This window comes from Scardinius erythrophthalmus, assembly GCF_964197995.2.
Source record: "Scardinius erythrophthalmus genome assembly, chromosome: 2".
In the NCBI taxonomy this organism is placed as follows: domain Eukaryota; kingdom Metazoa; phylum Chordata; class Actinopteri; order Cypriniformes; family Leuciscidae; genus Scardinius; species Scardinius erythrophthalmus.
Genome location: NC_138222.1, coordinates 60,463,142 through 60,480,716, shown reverse-complemented (window position 1 = coordinate 60,480,716; position 17,575 = coordinate 60,463,142). Strand labels below are relative to the sequence as shown.

Sequence of the window (17,575 nt, the reverse complement as noted above, 5' to 3'; positions counted from 1 at the left end):
GGGTTAATTCTGCTTAATTCTCTCACAGATTGACGTGTTCTTGTGTTCAAAACAGATTGAGAAAGACAGAACTGAACGCAGAGCTCTTAAAACCTACTGTAATAGTTAAAGTATTTAAACACCATCATAAAAACACTGCGCTCATTATACATGATATTAACTAAAATACTTCCAAAAACATATTATTGTATTTAATTTATTAAATTGCTGCCTGCACTTACTGGAAATCTGTGAATCTTTGCACAAATGCTGTGCTTCAGACTGACTGAGCGATACAGTTCATCTCTATTTTGAGGCTTTCAATCTGTTTAATTCTTTGTGTTCAAACTTGAAGGAGCAAAACTGAATGAAACTGAATGCAGAGATCTGAAAATACATGTTAAAGCTGAAGTATTTTACTTGAAGTGTGATCTTATAACGGATAAAGACGTCTGTCTGACGCATGTGAACACAGACCTGAGAAACAGCTGAAAAATTACAGTGTTATTGGCCGCGTTATTTAAAAGTATTTGTACATATTTCCATAGATATATTTCTGTGCACTTACTGAAGTTTTTATACAAATGCAGCTTTTCTTTGATTTTCAGGTGATCCTGTCGTCGTTCTGTCTCTGATTATGAATGTTGAAATTTTGTGTTGGATGAAATTAATCTTAGTTAATATATTAAAAAAATCTAAAGAAGAAAAATATACAGATTTGGAACGACATGAGGGAGATTAAATTATGACAGTATTATTATTTTCAGGTGAGATAATGAAAGTTAATTATTATTAATATAAATAATATATTATTTTTAATATATTTATAATGTGCTGATTGCTATAATAATGAGATGGTGAACTTTTAGAGTTCAAAAAGGACACAAAAACACCATAAATTTATCATAAAATAAGTCCAATTACTCAGAAATCATGACTAAGAAGAGTATTTTAGTCTCCATCATCCTGTCCAGAAACACAGTTTAGAAATAAAACACACAGTCTCTGTTTACTGACAGTTTACAGTCATCTCTGATCACTGATGTTCTGCAGAAGAAAATAAACTAAATAAGCTCTAAAAGTTCTCAGAGGAATTTGAATGAAACTATTTAGTTGACATTAAATATTGACATATTTGTCTTTCTTCTCAGGTTTACCCACATCTACAGTGACTGTGACACCAGACAGTCGTGTATTCACTGGAGAAACAGTCAATCTGAAGTGTGAGATAGAGACTTACAGTGACTGGATCTGGAGAACTGAGCGGACATATAGTCCAAATTACTGGTCAGATCCCTGGAGATCTGAGTGGTATAAAGGCAGTGTAAAGTTACAGACGTCTGATCGTTACACTGTAAACAGAGGCACTCTCACTATCAGAGGAGCTACTGAGTCTGATCAGGGTCAGTACTGGTGTAAAGGACAGAGAGATAGAAGACCAAACTCTTCAACATCAAGCTCTCTTTATCTCTCTGTGAAGGGTGAGTTCAACATCATTGTCCTCATAAAAACTTTCACTACAATCTTTCCACTGATGTCTGTGAGAATGGGATGCGCTCGACAATCTTGTGCGTCTCGTAAGAGCAATATAGACGTGACTATATTTCGTTTAATATTCCAATAATTAGACATTTACTTCAGATGACATTCTATTGTATTTTATTTATTTTTTTAACCAGCTTTTGTATCCCCATTATACTCTCTGTTGTCAGGTTCTTTGGACAAAAACACTGAACACACTGTACACACTCTACACACACTGCATTGTATCGGTTGTTGGTATTGGAGCATTTTTATGAGTATGAATATGAGAGCGCAGTATCGGCCGACACCAAATAAATGTTCAGTGATATCATCCAAAGATTTTTTCACTATATTGTTGATATGACAACTAGTAAATACACTAAGGCCACATCCACACCAAACCAGAGTTTTCCCAATCCAATCTTTTTTCCCTCGTTCTAAAAAAAAAAATACCATAAACACGACGTCCTCTAAAGAAATATTTGCGTACGCACGAAACCGACTCAAAACGCTGTAGTTCACATTCCAGACCAGTGTGTGGCGCTGTAATTCTGCCACAGAGATACACTAAAACGGAGAAGACTTGGAGCATGTGCATAAACCTTGTGTGCTGTATACAATAATAATAGGCTCAGTAGTTTCTTCTTTATTTTATTTATTTATTTATTTATTTTTACTAATAGCTTTATTGAACAATATAAACAACCATAAATGGCCTGGCACAAAATATAAAATGACTTAATCAGACAACAGACAAGCATCATAAGAAATAAAATATAAAGAAAAAATATAAAGAAATAAAACAAAAATACATTCAAGTGAATAGTAAATAAAGAAATAAGAAATAAGAGGCTCAGCAGCTTCTGCAACACGAACACGTGGGGTGATGACATCATCGTTTCACAAAATACACGGATTGGCTGTACACACGAAAACGCAAGTGTGTCGCTTTCAGATTTATCCACTCTGGGACCCGGTTTAAAAAAATAGCGGTTTCAGGCTCGCAAAAGGCCGGATCCGTAAGATTTACGTAGGCTATACAGATGAACGCGTCTCCGTGTGTACGGGCTCTAAGTTTCGTCATGCTGGCATGTGTGGAAAGTTTTAAACCGTGTGTATTACAACTAGCTCTGCGTTAGTTTGTGCGTTAGTTTGTGCCTCGCTCACCCCATCCTCCAGACATGTTCCAGACATGTTCAGACATGTTCAGTTCATTCATGAGCTGCTGCCCTTCAGATTATCCCCTTCCGGAACAAAAATATATGGGAATATACTGCAAAATATAATGCAATATATTACATAATACATGTCCATATATGGGAAACTAGTGCTTATATTTTTCAATACACTGCAATATATGCATTGACCATATGGTGATATATTAATACCAGTAGCGGGCGCTGCATTTCACACCAAACCTTCAGTGGTGTCCCAGCTGAATCAATCCACCTCTTAATACACTTTTAATAGTGTATCGCACTGACTCTATAATGGTTGTGAAATTGCTGTTTTATTTTGCACCGGCAGTTATAGGGTTAATGCGGTGAGTTCGGAGAAGGCCGGATAGTATGGAAGCTTATGGGTAGCAATATTCAATTTGAAATGCAATATGTAAAATGGCAATGCATTTCTGTATTTAAATTTTAATTTTCCCATACATTTGTGCAACGTTTGGTGCAAAATGAAAATGAAAATTCAATTATAAAATTTACATTTGCCATTTCATACACTAGTTTTAATATGTACATTGAATACATATTTTAATGCTTTTAATAAGTTGCAAAATTAATATTAAAGGGGACGTATCATGCTAAATCCACTTTTTTAGCCCTTAAATGCATTTTGTTGTATAATTGGAGTGTTTAGAAGTACAGAAAATTTGAAATTATTCTCTTCAGGTGCTTCGTTGATATCTTTATATTCTGTTTTGGTCATATTTTTCAACCTGTTCCGATTTTGCTGTTATCTATGACGTTTTTTGAACTATTACGTCACAGTATTTGCAGCGGAACTGCCACATAAGGAAATTGACTTCCGGCCCACCACTTCGAGCAATCCGCCATTTTTATTTCTCGCTGCAGTTTTGTAGTCCAAGCTAAAGGATGCAGAAGTTACGAGAGGGTAAGTTAAAATGTTCGGTTGTTGGATGTAGTAACCCACACGCTTCATTACACCGTCTAATCTAGATGAACTGCCGCGCTTGTGACAGGGCCATAGACTGTAACAAATAGGACAGGGCACATGTTTAACTGAAAGAACGAGCAGAGAGAGAGAGACCCCGGTCGCGCGCGCACACTCTCTCTCTTCGGAGCAAGGCGAAAGTGTAAACAAGACTTTACCGTCTCCAAACTAGACGCTGTCTTGCTCTCTCTCCCTCGCACATATTAATCAAAATAAATCGACACGGTGGTAAAAGGTCGGAAGACCAAAGTTTCATGTGTAAATACAGTAACACACCATTGCGATACATCCATATGAAGACGTTGTTCTGCAGGTTCGTCGTCTTCATTTTCATCTCGCTCCGGCTCCAACTCTGGCTCGAACATGTAAGGCTGGCTGGACAAGTCTTCCATTGTTGACATTTTGTTAATAACGTGTGAATAAAACGTTTCTGTGCCACTAGATAATCTTATCTCTGCTATCAAACTACAAAAATGGCCGAACGGGGTGGAGTTGAACCGAGTGTCACCGCTACAACCTGGGGAGGGGGCGGGGTATGAAGTGTCTCAATTGTATTTAAAGAGACCGCACCAAAACGAGTTGCTCTCAGACGCACATCAGAAAAGGGGTAGAAAAGGGGCCTGTGGAGCTATAATAATGAGGAATTCAGACCCAAGCATTGCAGTTCCGCTTTATATAGACTACAAATGTATGATTTATATGTAAAAAGGAACAATTTAAAAGCATGATATGTCTCCTTTAAAATGTATTGCAGAAATGATTAGATATGTTTAACATGTTCAAGCAAAAACTGTGGCAAAATTGTAATTTAAATGTTATTTTTTCTTAATTGCATTTACACTCACAGTTAAGACACTTGCGATTGTATTTCCATTAAGTGTCACGCAATGAATATAGCAAAATTCAATGTGCAATTTGAAAATGCATTCTGAGCCGATCACGTGCCCGTTCCGCCCTGTCACTCACTGCGTGAAGGCAGGGCAACAGGTAAACATACGCCGCTATGGTGCGTATTTTGAGGTGTTGGAAGGAAATTGGCCCCGCCACCAACCCAATGCATTGTCATTTTGCATATTACATTTCAAATTGAATATTGCTACCCATAAGCTTCCATAGAATAGAGAAACGAGCGAGTGAGTTTGGCTTGAGTGTTTGTGTTCAGTTGTTCTGTTGTTCTTCAGACATTACAATAGTATTAATGTTTGGAAATAAATAAATAAATAAATTAAGAAGAATATCATATTCAGCTCTGAAAAAAAAAAACGGGGAGAAAAATAAGCATTATACTCACCCAAACTACTGATTATTTTTACATATTTTTTAGATACTAGTATTGATTAGGCCAGTGATTCTCAACCGGTGGGCCGTGGGCCTCGGAGTGCCATCTGGTGGGCTGTGTAGGCAGTGGTAGACTACCCCCAAATTAATTTTTATTTTATTTTTTAATTGACAAATCTTGTTATTTTCTAATTATCTGATTGTTCTTATGTATTTATATGATCCAAAACACTCAAGTTAAGTTAAGATGCATTATTTAAAAGCTCATTTATGTTTAAATATCACAACACCAATCACGTCACAACGTCAGATTGACCGCTTGTTCGATCAGATGCGGTAACATTACTTTACTGTAATATGGATCGTGTTCTGAAAAGCAGATGTGGGAGTGCAAGCAAAAGCTTCGAAGTGTGTGGTGAGAAAATACAACGCTGAATAGGCTACATTAGGCTTTATAAGGGCAGGTACTGAGACTAATATATATTACAAAAGTTTATGGTTTATCAGTTTATGGCGACCAATATTTTAATTTTTAATGCGTTAAATACACGTGAAATATGCGTTAAATACGTGTTGTTTGCGCGTGACAAATCAGTGCGTTAAATACACGTTTAATACATGTGAAATATACCTGTTATACCTGTCCTGACCAACAAGCTCTAATTCTAATCCTGTAAGTCTTAAATACTTATATATAAAGTCTTAAATACCATATTAAATACTTTAAGTCTTTAAATTCATTGAAATTGATAATATCACCTGTGTACCTACTGTTTGTCTGATGAGTGCCCAATCTCTGAACAAAAAGGTTTCAATAAGCGCCGCCTGCTTGCGACAGCTGTAAATGTTAGCAGAACAAAAGCTCATGTTGTTTTCCAAAGACAGATATTGATAACAATGATCTGTATCTTAATCCTGCATTGATTACTTACCTCCAATGTAACTGATTTTCCCACACAAATGTCAATGTTTTGATGTTAAAGTCCGCGTGAACCGGAAGTTGCAAACGACTTTTCTCCAGTGTTGTGACATATTTCCCAGTGAAAAGGAATATTGAATAGAGGGCAGGGTTTTACTCTAGCGCTCCTCCTCTCCATCTCTCACTCATAACAGACTGACGGTTTGAGGGGAGTGGTTAAGCGTTTCCCAAACCAAGCTGTCAAACCTACATCATTAGAGAAGGAACGCCATTCCAGACCGGAAGTAACTTTTCAGACTTTGATTAAAGATTATGACGGCAAACAATTTTTTTCTGTGTATTAACTTGCACGGATTAATTTTTCACCACAAGACTAGTAATATGCGCTAACAAAGTAAATAAGGTCAATTTTGATTTCAGTTGGACTGTAAAGCTAGAATTTCCACTAATGTGTTTATTTACAAAAAGGCATGAGTGGAGAAAAACAAGGCAATTTTATTTTTATCAAAATTTTCATAAAACTGCTATTTAAATATATTATTTCTATAGGCTATACCAAAAAAATACAAAAAAGGATAAAATAAATAGGCTGAATAAGCTGATCTATAGCATGTAAACGGTGGTAGCCTCGTCTATGAACGGTACACCCCCCTAAGCTCACAGAAATGGTTAGACCCAAGTCTTCAGCAGCCAATGACACTGACCCGTTCAAACTCATTTTTCCTGTGTATTTCACGCGTTTTTTAAATACGTGTTAAATATGCGTTGTAGACGTGTTAAAATTCACGTGTTTTTGGCCCTTTTGGCTTTCCATAGTCCGATAGTCTGGTGTTAAATCCCCTTAAGCTGAAGGCGCAGTGTGTTGAATGTGGAGAAAGTTTGTCAAATGAGGCGCTAAAACCATCAAAGCTGCAGAGACATTTGAACTCAAAACACCCGAGCTGTGTTGGGAAGCCAAAAGAATATTGTTTTAAACATGTTAATATCGCTAATTGTATTTGATAAATTATACTTACAGTATGTAAACTGGGGTGAATGAACTTTGTTGAACATTTCTGCTAATGAATAGAGAGAATGTTCCCCTCTTGTGTGTCTGACCTGTTGTTACAGGTGTGTTAGCCTGTTATTGTTACTGAGTAAACCTGACAAGTCTTTTTATATAAGGCCAGTTTTCAGCTATAGCTGACTTGAGTTACAGTGGCATAACAGATTAACAGCAGAGTATATCATTGCACTTTCTGAATTCTCTGTTATTCTGTGTTCATACTATCATATTTGGAAAGGTGATCCTCAGAATGTTTTTAATCAGTCATTAATGGGCCATGAGTTGCAGAAGGTTGAGAACCGCTGTATTAGATTACATTTAGTACTAGTGCTTATTCTTGAGCTACTAGTGTGAGCAAGTGTTCACCTCTCTGTGGTGGAGTTTGAGAGGGATTGACTCATGACGGTCAAGGGAACACTGTGGTGACTAGTACAGATTACTGGTCTGGATTGGTTCAGATTACTAATCTGGATTGCTCAGATAATCCACGGTATATGAAAACCCACAGAAGAATACTGACTGTCATGGGGAAATCTCACAGTCAAAATAAGATACACCGGTGTTTTGCCAGATGAGAAGTTTATTTACTATTTTAATTCATTTTACTCTAATTCATTTTATAACTGTATCATTTATCTCTTTTAATTCCTTTTATAACTGTTTTAATCTCCCCTGCTTTTATTTCGTGATTATTTTTATTCATCTCTATGTAAAGCACTTTGAATTGCCATGGTGTATGAAATGTGCTGTATAAATAAACCTGCCTTGCCTAGTACTCATTCTTTAGCTAGTGCTTATTAGGTACTAGTGCACGTGATAGTATGTCACAAAGTTGCACGGGTAAATATATCTACAATATTGTATTACACATGCAAATGACATCTATGAAAAGTTTCAGTCAGGATTCAGGCCGCATCATAGCACTGAAACTGCGCTCGTTAAAATCACAAATGATTTACTTTTAGCTTCTGACCAAGGCTGTATCTCAATAGTTTTACTTGATCTAAGTGCTGCGTTCGATACTATAGATCATACAATACTCTTAGATCGACTACAAAATTATACTGGTGTTCATGGACAAGCATTAAGCTGGTTCAGATCATACTTATCTGACCGCTACCCTTTTGTCTATTTAAATGAAGAAAAATCGATTATAACTTCAGTAAACTATGGAGTGCCACAGGGATCTCACATTTAGCTCCAAAACTCTGGAATAGTCTTCCTGATACTGTTCGTTGCTCAGACTCGCTCTCCCAGTTTAAAACTAGATTAAAGACGCATCTCTTCAGCCAGGCATTCATATAACATTCTTAATCTTACAGTTCAAACTACAATCCGGCCTCTAGTTCATAAATGCCAGAGGAGAACTGGCCCCCGACTGAGCCTGGGTTCTCCCAAGGTTTTTTTTTCTCCATTAGGTCACCTGATGGAGTTTTAGGACACCATTAGGTCACTTGATGGAGTTTTTCGGTTCCTTGCCACTGTTGCCTTTGGCTTGCTCAGTTGGGGATATTTTGGGGATATTTAATTTTATTTTATCAATCAATAAATTTCACTAGAAACAAACCTTGTTGTATTATTTTAATTTAATACTGTGAAGCTGCTTTGATACAATCTGTATTGTGAAAAGCGCTATACAAATATACTTGACTTGACTTGACATGCAGTACCATATCTGATCACATATACATCTACAGTGCTATGCATAAGTTTAGACACCCATACTAAAGTTGATTAAAAAGAGGAATAAAAAATCATATTTTGGAAATTGAACGTAATGCCTTAATTAAAAAAAATTAGGAAAAATCCAACCTTTAAGGACACCAATTTTCTTTGTGAATGAATAATGTATCGTAAATAAATAAATATTCTTCCTTAAAATACAGGGTGCATAAGTTTGGACACCCCTATGTTAAATTCCCATAGAGCCAGGCAGATTTTTATTTTTAAAGGCCAGTTACTTCATGGATCCAGGATACTATGCTGCCGTGCAAAGGCAAAAGACCGTAACTTCGTTTTTGGTCGAAAATGAGTTATTTATATTTTTGGCACATTCAAGACCTCCTTTATCATGTGGATAAGTATCTTGAATCAATTCCGTTGTTTTTTCGAGAAAATAATGAATTGTCTTAACAGTAACTTCCAAAAGCCCATGAGAAACAAAGGCAGAACACCGTAACATCAGTTACCGCTCTTTGGCTTTGTTTTGGAACGCTCGAAATGGAGTTACGGTACTCTGCCTTTGTTTAGCCGCGCGTCAATATGAAGTTACTGTGCCGGTGTTCTATCAGATAATGCTACCTACCAGATTGTACGCTTATCAGTCCCTCTAACTTCTGATGTCCTCAGAGCTTTGTCCTGCACAGTTGCGGTCAGAACATTTGATATGGTCTGAACCCGCCGTCGACAAACGTGCTATATCGATCGCGAAGAATTATGCAGAGTTGACAGAAAAACGTTACACATTGCCGTATCAGATGAATACAACCAAGAATTAAAGCCCCGCCTCACTCAGTTCGGGTACAGGACCTGGTTGAAACACTCGTGCATCTAGCTGGCAGAGTGCCAAAACTTCGCCGGCGCCTTCAGCCCCGCCCTAAACACGGTCGAGCCAATGCTGGACTAATACATCTATGGAGGTATTTTGTCATGTCAAATGTATTAATAATGCCATCAGAATGCAACCAAAGCCCATGCTAGCAATAAGTAGATGGCTATAAATAATTGTAAATCATACAAAATAAATGCCATGATCACTAAATTTTATACAGGTGTTGCTATAATGATTTTGTTAATGGTGATCAGCAACCAAATATTGATAATGTGGAAGTTACTGCCTTTTGCCTTGGCATGACTTCTCACTTTTTGCTGACAATACAAAGGCAGAGTACAGTAACTTTAAAATAGTGGTCAAAAGTCAAGTTTGACCTCAAGATTTTTTTATGTATATAATTTCCATTACTAAAACATCTATTTGCCAGATTTCCAGTGTCCTACCTATAATTAATTTGACGGGACAACTAAAAATCTTTAAAGTCAATTTTCTCAGTTCCACACTCTAGCGACTTAAGGTCTTTTGCCTTTGTAGGGCAGAATGCATCCTGATAAAGTTCCCTTGGCCTTTGGAATTAAAACAGCCCCACATCATCACATAGCCTTCACCATACCTAGAGATTGGCATGGTTTTATTTCAGTTAGCCTAATAGCTAGTTTGATTTGCATTGAGAGTTGATCTTATGGAAAGTACTCCATGCCAATCTCTAATATCTCTGTATATTGAGAATAATAGAGGGCCTAACACAGATCCCTGCGACACTCCATAGTTTACTGGAGTTATGACAGATTTTTCTCCATTCAAATAGACAAAATTGGAGCGGTCAGATAAGTATGATCTGAACCAGCTTAATGCTTGTCCATGAACACCAGTATAATTTTGTAGTCGATCTAAGAGTATTGTGTGATCTAGAGTATATCAACCTAAAATTTGGAACACAACTTGGCTTTGATTTTCTTGCAGTTTTGAAGTAAAACATGTTTTGTAAAAATATATATTTTATATAAATAATATTTTTTACATTATACATTTTCATAAACTCAAACTTCTATAACTTTTTTTTCTGTTTCACTTTTATGATTTTCACTTCTACAATAATCTTCCAAATGTCTTCTTTAAAACAAGAGCAGTCATAGGTCTATATTCCTAATCATTCTTGATTTACAACTATTTAAGTTTGGATAGTGATGTTCATGTCTATGTGATAAAGAGGGGTGACAGTGAAGGGGTAATGTGGAGCTCAACTCTTTTCTTATTCACTTCTATATCAGCCACATCTGTTCCAATAAGAGGACTGAAGCAATTATTTAAATTATTTAAAAATGCTCATTTATCTGACTCTTGAGGCTCTGAATCTGTTGTTGTTCTCCTGCAGATCTAAAGCCGAAGCCTGAACTCACATCAGATCCTGCAGGAGCTGCACTGACTGGAAACACAGTGACTTTGACCTGTCGCATGGATCCGTCCACTGGAAACTGGGACTCTTACTGGTACAAACACACACTGAACCCTGAGACAGAGAAGACAGAAACAAACTCCTACAGCCTGAAGATTGATTCAGTGTCTGATGGAGGCCAGTACTGGTGTAGAGCTGGAAGAGGGAAACCAGTCTATTACACACAATACAGTGATGCACTGTGGGTAAATGTTACAGGTGAGAGAGACTAACTAAAAATATCCGATTTTTACCCCCCAGCACATTGAATATCAAGATTTCAACTCTATAATAAAATAAAATATACTACATTATCATTAAGTATTGGATTATATAATAACACTTATATTTTATAATAACCCTTTTCTATGTGAATATAATGTAATTTATTCCTGTGATCAAAGCTGAATGATCCTTCAGAAATCACTCTAATATGATGATATAATGCTCAAGAAACATTTATGATTATTATCAATGTTGAAAACAGTTGTGCTGCTTCATATTTATGTGGAAAACATTTATTTTTTCTTTGATGAATAGAAAGTTTGAATAACAATTTATTTGAAATATAAAACTTTTGTAACATTATAAATGTCTTTTTTGATCAATGCATTTGATAATGCATCCTTACTGAATAAAAATATCAGTTTCTCAGATTAACGGTAGTGAACATTTTGACCCTCCAGATCTTATTAATAATTGAAGTATGGCTCTGATTAACACAGCCTGTATCGTCACTACATCTGTTGATGTATCTCTTGTGTTTGTAGACGGTGAGGTGATTCTGGAGAGTTCTGTTGATCCTGTGATTGAGGGAGAGACTCTGACTCTACACTGTTTACATCGATCTACAAACTCCCCGATCCTCAGCGCTGATTTCTATAAAGACGGATCACTGATCCAGAATCAGACGACAGGAGAGATGAGCATCACTACTGTCTCAAAGTCACATGAGGGTTTCTACTACTGTAAAACAGAGAGAGGACAGTCACCCCACAGCTGGATCTCAGTCAGTGAAGTCTTTAACGGTGAGATGATGCCACACCATTATTATATACTATTATATATTATAGTCTCTGGCTCATATTTCTGCTGGAGCAAAATCAGTTATTGACATCAGTGTTTATTGTTTCACATAAACGAAAGCATAACCATCAAATCACATGCAAAATATACTTGTCATGTACTGGTCGGAGACACGAAGGTTGAGGATCCAAACACAGTATTAGTGATGTTACGTTCTGTGCCGAGGCTTCGGAGTGCGTGTCGAGAAATCCCGGAAGCTTTCAGTGAAGCTCGTATCGAGGCTTGTATCGCTTTCGACCAATGACGTCATTGATGACTGGTTCAGGAAGCGGTTCAATCTTGGCACAATATTTTGACAGATATATAAACTCATGGTTTAAACCCAGCCACTTTCCAGTTTTAGAATAATAATATTGGCCCTTCTGCGTATTATGACCAAATAATTGATTCACACACATTTGGAAACCCCTTTTTTGTTCAAGCCAATACATTTATAGAAACAAGAATAAGCCACCTTTTTCTTGCTTCTATTAGGAGTTGAAGTGTCTTTTGCATCAAAAATACACGGCCAGTCCGTTAAAGTTGCGCATTTTCACAAACACAAAAAGGCAAAAACACGAAACATCTTTGAAATTCTTTCGGCCAAATCTTCCAAACCGCGCTCAAGTATGTAATGTCTCCAATTCCTGAGGAATCTTACATGTTTTAAATCTGTATAATATCTTCCTTATATTCCGATTTAGACAATTTCCTCATATTTGACAGCCAGACGGTGAGATAACTGCTTCTCCTTCCTCTCTTCAATCCCTTTAGCTAAAACAGCATATACTTGTATGAATACATGAGGAGGAGTGGCTTTAAAGCTAACTTAAAGTAAAATATACAAGGACAACTTTGAGTAAATGCAGTACAGGATAACTTCAAGTAAATTCTTGAATAATACAGCACTACACATAAAACAGAATAAAAGATGAGAATAATAATAATACAAATTGAAAACATTAAATTGGCTCTTACAACATTTATTACACAGTTATGTAATACAATCATTATATACCATCATAAAATACACATTGTATTCATATAAATAGATTAGTCTATGTGGGAATATATATTTTTTAAATTATTTCTAAGCCTTAACTGGCGCAAAATACAGTGTATCACAGACAGGGCAGGACTCAAAACTCTTCAGATCGCATTATTTAGTGGAACATTAATAGAAACTGTCATCCGCTGAAAAGAAAATGAGGCGTGAACATGAGAATTAAAAGTAGCGATTTCAAATTAATCAGAGCAGACGCGATTCAATTAGTGTATCCTTCTTATATGTAAAATTATTAAAAATACCAGTTTATGCAGTTTAATTATGGCCTCTAAGATCGCAGCCGGAAACTATTAGCCCCGGCTTATAGCCCTCGCTCGTACTGGCTCGACAGTGGAAAAGCAGCTAATAATTTCTGACTGGCATATAACTGCACAAATAAAACAAACATTAATGTGTAAAGGCAGAGACCAGTCAAGCTCAATGGTAAGTCCGGCCTTGATCACAGATCACATCAGGTCACCTGTAATGGATCTGCTTGTTTTACACTCTTTGACCACCAGGTGGTGTGAGCAAATGAAGCCTCGAGAAATGAACCCTTTAGTGAACCACTGGGCTGAAAAGCTTCAATGTTTCATGAGGCTTCATCTCACCACTGTAAGAAATTGTAGTCTGCCTCGACCCAGATTGCACTCCTGAATATATTTTAGAATGAGCTCATCCCCAAAATGGCTTAATTATCATAGAGATTACGGCAGTCAAGTTATATTGTTTCTTGACCATTTGGGTTGATCACATCCTGAGCAAATGGTAGTCAGTTGTAGAATGGGACTGGGTGTGGGACACAGAGAACCTTCTCAGACAATGGGGTGTCACAACTTCATTAACATACAGACCACAGCTGTCACAACAGGAGCAACTTCATTTACATTAAGAGTTGTAAACTGTAACAGGATAAAAGTTTTAAGATTTGGACGTTCTGGGTTCATTCTGACGCCGGTGAACCCAAGGTGCTTTGTGTCCCTTGCCACTGCTATACTGTAAAAAACTTCATTTTTGAGATCTTCGATGTCCACATCATTTTTTCTTACACCACCACTACTCAGTGGTTCAGGAAGCCTCATTTTGCCATCACTACAAACAATAACCGAGTTAAGAGCTGAGGCGAACAGAGAAATCCAACTGAACAAGCAGAGAATCAGGAAACAAAGTTTTAGAAATGCAGTCAAGACATATGCAACACTTAGCGATGAATGACTGAATTGACCAGGCTTATAAAGGGTGAGCTAACAAGGTTAATGAGACACAGCTGAAAACAATGAGTGCTGATGAGTTCGGGCAAAGGATTATGGGTAATGAAGTCCATGACAGAGTGGCACTGGTCTGGGATTGAGTGTCCTCTGGTGTTTATCAAGGGCTCTCCAGCTGGTGATCCTGACAATACTGAGATTTAGTGAAATAAACACCTTATAAACAACATCCCGCAACTTTTCATTAATTATTAATTATTTTTGTTTTTTATTTATTTACTCACCCTTATATCATCCAAACATGTATAACTTTATTCTTCTGTGGAACATAAAATAAGTTATTTGGAAAAATGTATCTGTGTTTTTGTCCATACAATGTAACTGAAAAAAATCCTATATTATTATAGTAAGGATAGTATGATCTCTGTAAAATATCAGTCTTTGAATGCAAGATATTTAAAGTGTACCTAAAATATACTTGCAATAGTTTCACTTTAGCACAATCAGATATACTTAAATTTAGAAATCTATTTTTTGTTCCACACAAGAAAGAAATTCAAAATGAATGTCAGTAAATTTCAGCAGATTATGAATATTTAAATGAACTATTCCTTTAATACAGAGCTCTGAAAGGGAAATGGTGGTGGAATAAGATGAGACAGGAGGAAAAATATTTTTGTTTTATATTCACTCACAAAACTTTGTTGCAGAATAATGTTCTTGTGTTTCTGTTTCTCAGGTCAGATTTCTGTCCTCAAAATCCTCAGTTTTCTTCTGGCCGCTTCTCCGTATCTGCTAGCGACAGTCGTGCTGCTTTACAAATGTTACAGAGCGAGAGGTAACACTTCTGTCTGACACACACACACACACACACAACTCTCTCTCTCTCTCCTCTCACTGAGAGATCTGCCTTTACTGCCTGTCTTTTATATTATATAAATCTATATTTTAAACAGATAATGGACATTCATGAAAGCAATAACTGCAGTGGGGAAAAAAAAAAAAACATAAGACATGTCCGTTTAAATGTTGAAAATGTTTTTTGTGTGTATTTCACAGTTTCAACTGAAGATCAAAGTCAGTTCACCGTAAGAGAGGAAGAAACTCCAACCTGATATTAATGAGCTGCAATAAACGAGCCTGACCAAATACTTTTTTTTGAAAACGCAAACTTTTAAAAACGTGTTTCAAAGTGCAAGTTTTTGAAAACGAGACCCTTATCATCTCCGTGTAAATACAAAAAATGTGAATTTGTGAAAACAGTGACATCATGCACATGCGTAGGCTATTGCGTGTTTAGTATATAAGCTTTTTTAAATGAAAGGTTCCTTACAACAGACTCAAGGATGATATATGTTTTCGAAGCCCTTGTGTTCAAAGGTTTTGACATTTTCTTAAAGGAAGTAAAATTGACTTTATATCAGAGGAGAACATTCTAAGATTGGGATTACAGTGAATGTTTCTGGCTTTGTGAAGGTGAAATTTTCCCAGAAGACAAAGTAATAATACAGTATTATCAAGATTAACATCCTTAGAATGGAAATCGGACAAAAACATCATAGATTATGTAATTTGTGTCTATAGGCCTGTGCGCTCAGCTCGAGTGAACTATAGTAAAATAATGTGTGTATGCACAGTCCCGTTGTCTTCATTTACAAAGTCACATCGCCAACTACTTGTCTGGCATGCGTAATACAGCGTTATTAGTCTTTTTTACGGAATCCGTGTGAACAGGGATATTTTTGATAACGTTGTCATCTGTACAAAGAAAAAAAAACGTTTCTGTTTTTAGCACATCGTGTTCATGTAAACGTACCCTTGTTCTCCAGAGTGCAGTGGAAATCCTCCAGTAGGTGGCGGCAAATCACTGTCTTAATGAGGGAGTCATTGAACCTCATTCAAATTAGGGCTGCACAATTAAAGCTCCAATATGTAGGAATTTTGTAATAAAATTTCCGAAAATAACTTGGACAGTGTGATATATTTCCTCCAGTTGTGTACTTAAAATATCTCAAAAGTCTCCAAAGATTTTTTATTTCAGAGAAATTCCGATTTTAAATAACTGGCCGTCCCGGAAAAGAAATGTCGCGCCTCAGTGACGCAATGTCCGCTCTATCCTTTTTTTCCGACCATGTGATAGGATATTCCACCACACCGGATTTTTTTTGTTTTTTTTTTACAACAACTTTATTGAGTTTTTTTTTTTTTCTTATCACAATAAACAATAAAGACGTCTGACAAAGAATAAAAAAGAATAAAATAAAAAATATGACCCACCACACCGGAATATCACGGTCAAACGCGGAAGTGGTGGTTATAGCGTTATTGCCATAGACTGTATGGTTATAGCTGTTATGGATCACGATTACTCTTTGGCGAGTATTGAAGTGCCAACAAAACGGAAGCGTCCATATTCGGATACACGCGGAGTCACGGACTGTGTGACAAACGGAGGAATAAAACCCGGATAAATATCGCCAGGCGTTTTCGAGATGGAGAGAGCTGCGCGACTATCTTGGACTTGACAGAGACTCTGCTCTCGCGAGTGTATTGATAGACAGGTAAGACATGCAACTGTCAATAATAGCACTTATAAACAAAGTTATATTGCTCTTTGTACTTCGGTAAGGCTTTTTATCACGTGTGGTGACCGAGATTATGGCAGTACAATTAAATACAATCGGATATGTTGTTAAAAAATATATTTAGTCATTACTTGCAAATGTTCGTTCAAATTTACTTTTAGATATTGGTTTGAACACGTTAAACAACACGGCATTAACCATAAAAACGTAAAACTGCACAACATAAACCAAACAAATCATTTGACAAATAGCTGTATGTTGTAACGGGATAATATAGCATAACATTTTACGTTCCTTGCAGTTCATTAATTATGATGACATAAAATAATACGATCAGACATACAGGTAATACAAAAACGAATAAATTACCTCATCCGTGATCATGATTCATTAATTCCATTTAGATACATTGCTATGGTGAAAACGCATTAAAAACGACATCTCCCATCGTCACCTCCTTCATAGCGTCATCAAGCTTCGCCTTTGTTATTGTTGGAAACTGCGCCCTCTTGTGGTCACATACAAAAGTTACATAGTGGAGCTTTAATCGCGATTATGAAATCGCAAAGGCTGCGATTATTTTTTTTATGCTGTTACGGCTGGCTCATATACCGCAACATAAAAGAGGCAAACAACCAAATGCTTTAACAAAAAAACAATTTATTAACAAATCAAGCAAAACCAGTATTAAACAATCAAAAGAAACCGACGTCTAGGGGAAAAACACACGCGTGTGGTTACTAAATAAACAATATCT

General features: G+C 36.5%; 1 protein-coding gene across 1 annotated transcript in view; it reads left to right on the top strand.

Annotated features, from left to right (window-relative positions):
• The window catches only part of LOC308687131 (Fc receptor-like protein 2), a 31,016-nt gene extending 13,441 nt beyond the window's left edge, over positions 1-17,575 (top strand). The window contains exons 5-9 of the mRNA XM_081359395.1: positions 1,131-1,460; positions 10,856-11,134; positions 11,686-11,943; positions 14,973-15,071; positions 15,293-17,575. Of these exons, the coding sequence (XP_081215521.1) occupies positions 1,131-1,460; positions 10,856-11,134; positions 11,686-11,943; positions 14,973-15,071; positions 15,293-15,348 (1,022 nt within the window). The 3' untranslated portion in view covers positions 15,349-17,575. The remainder of the gene's footprint in view (positions 1-1,130; positions 1,461-10,855; positions 11,135-11,685; positions 11,944-14,972; positions 15,072-15,292) is intronic.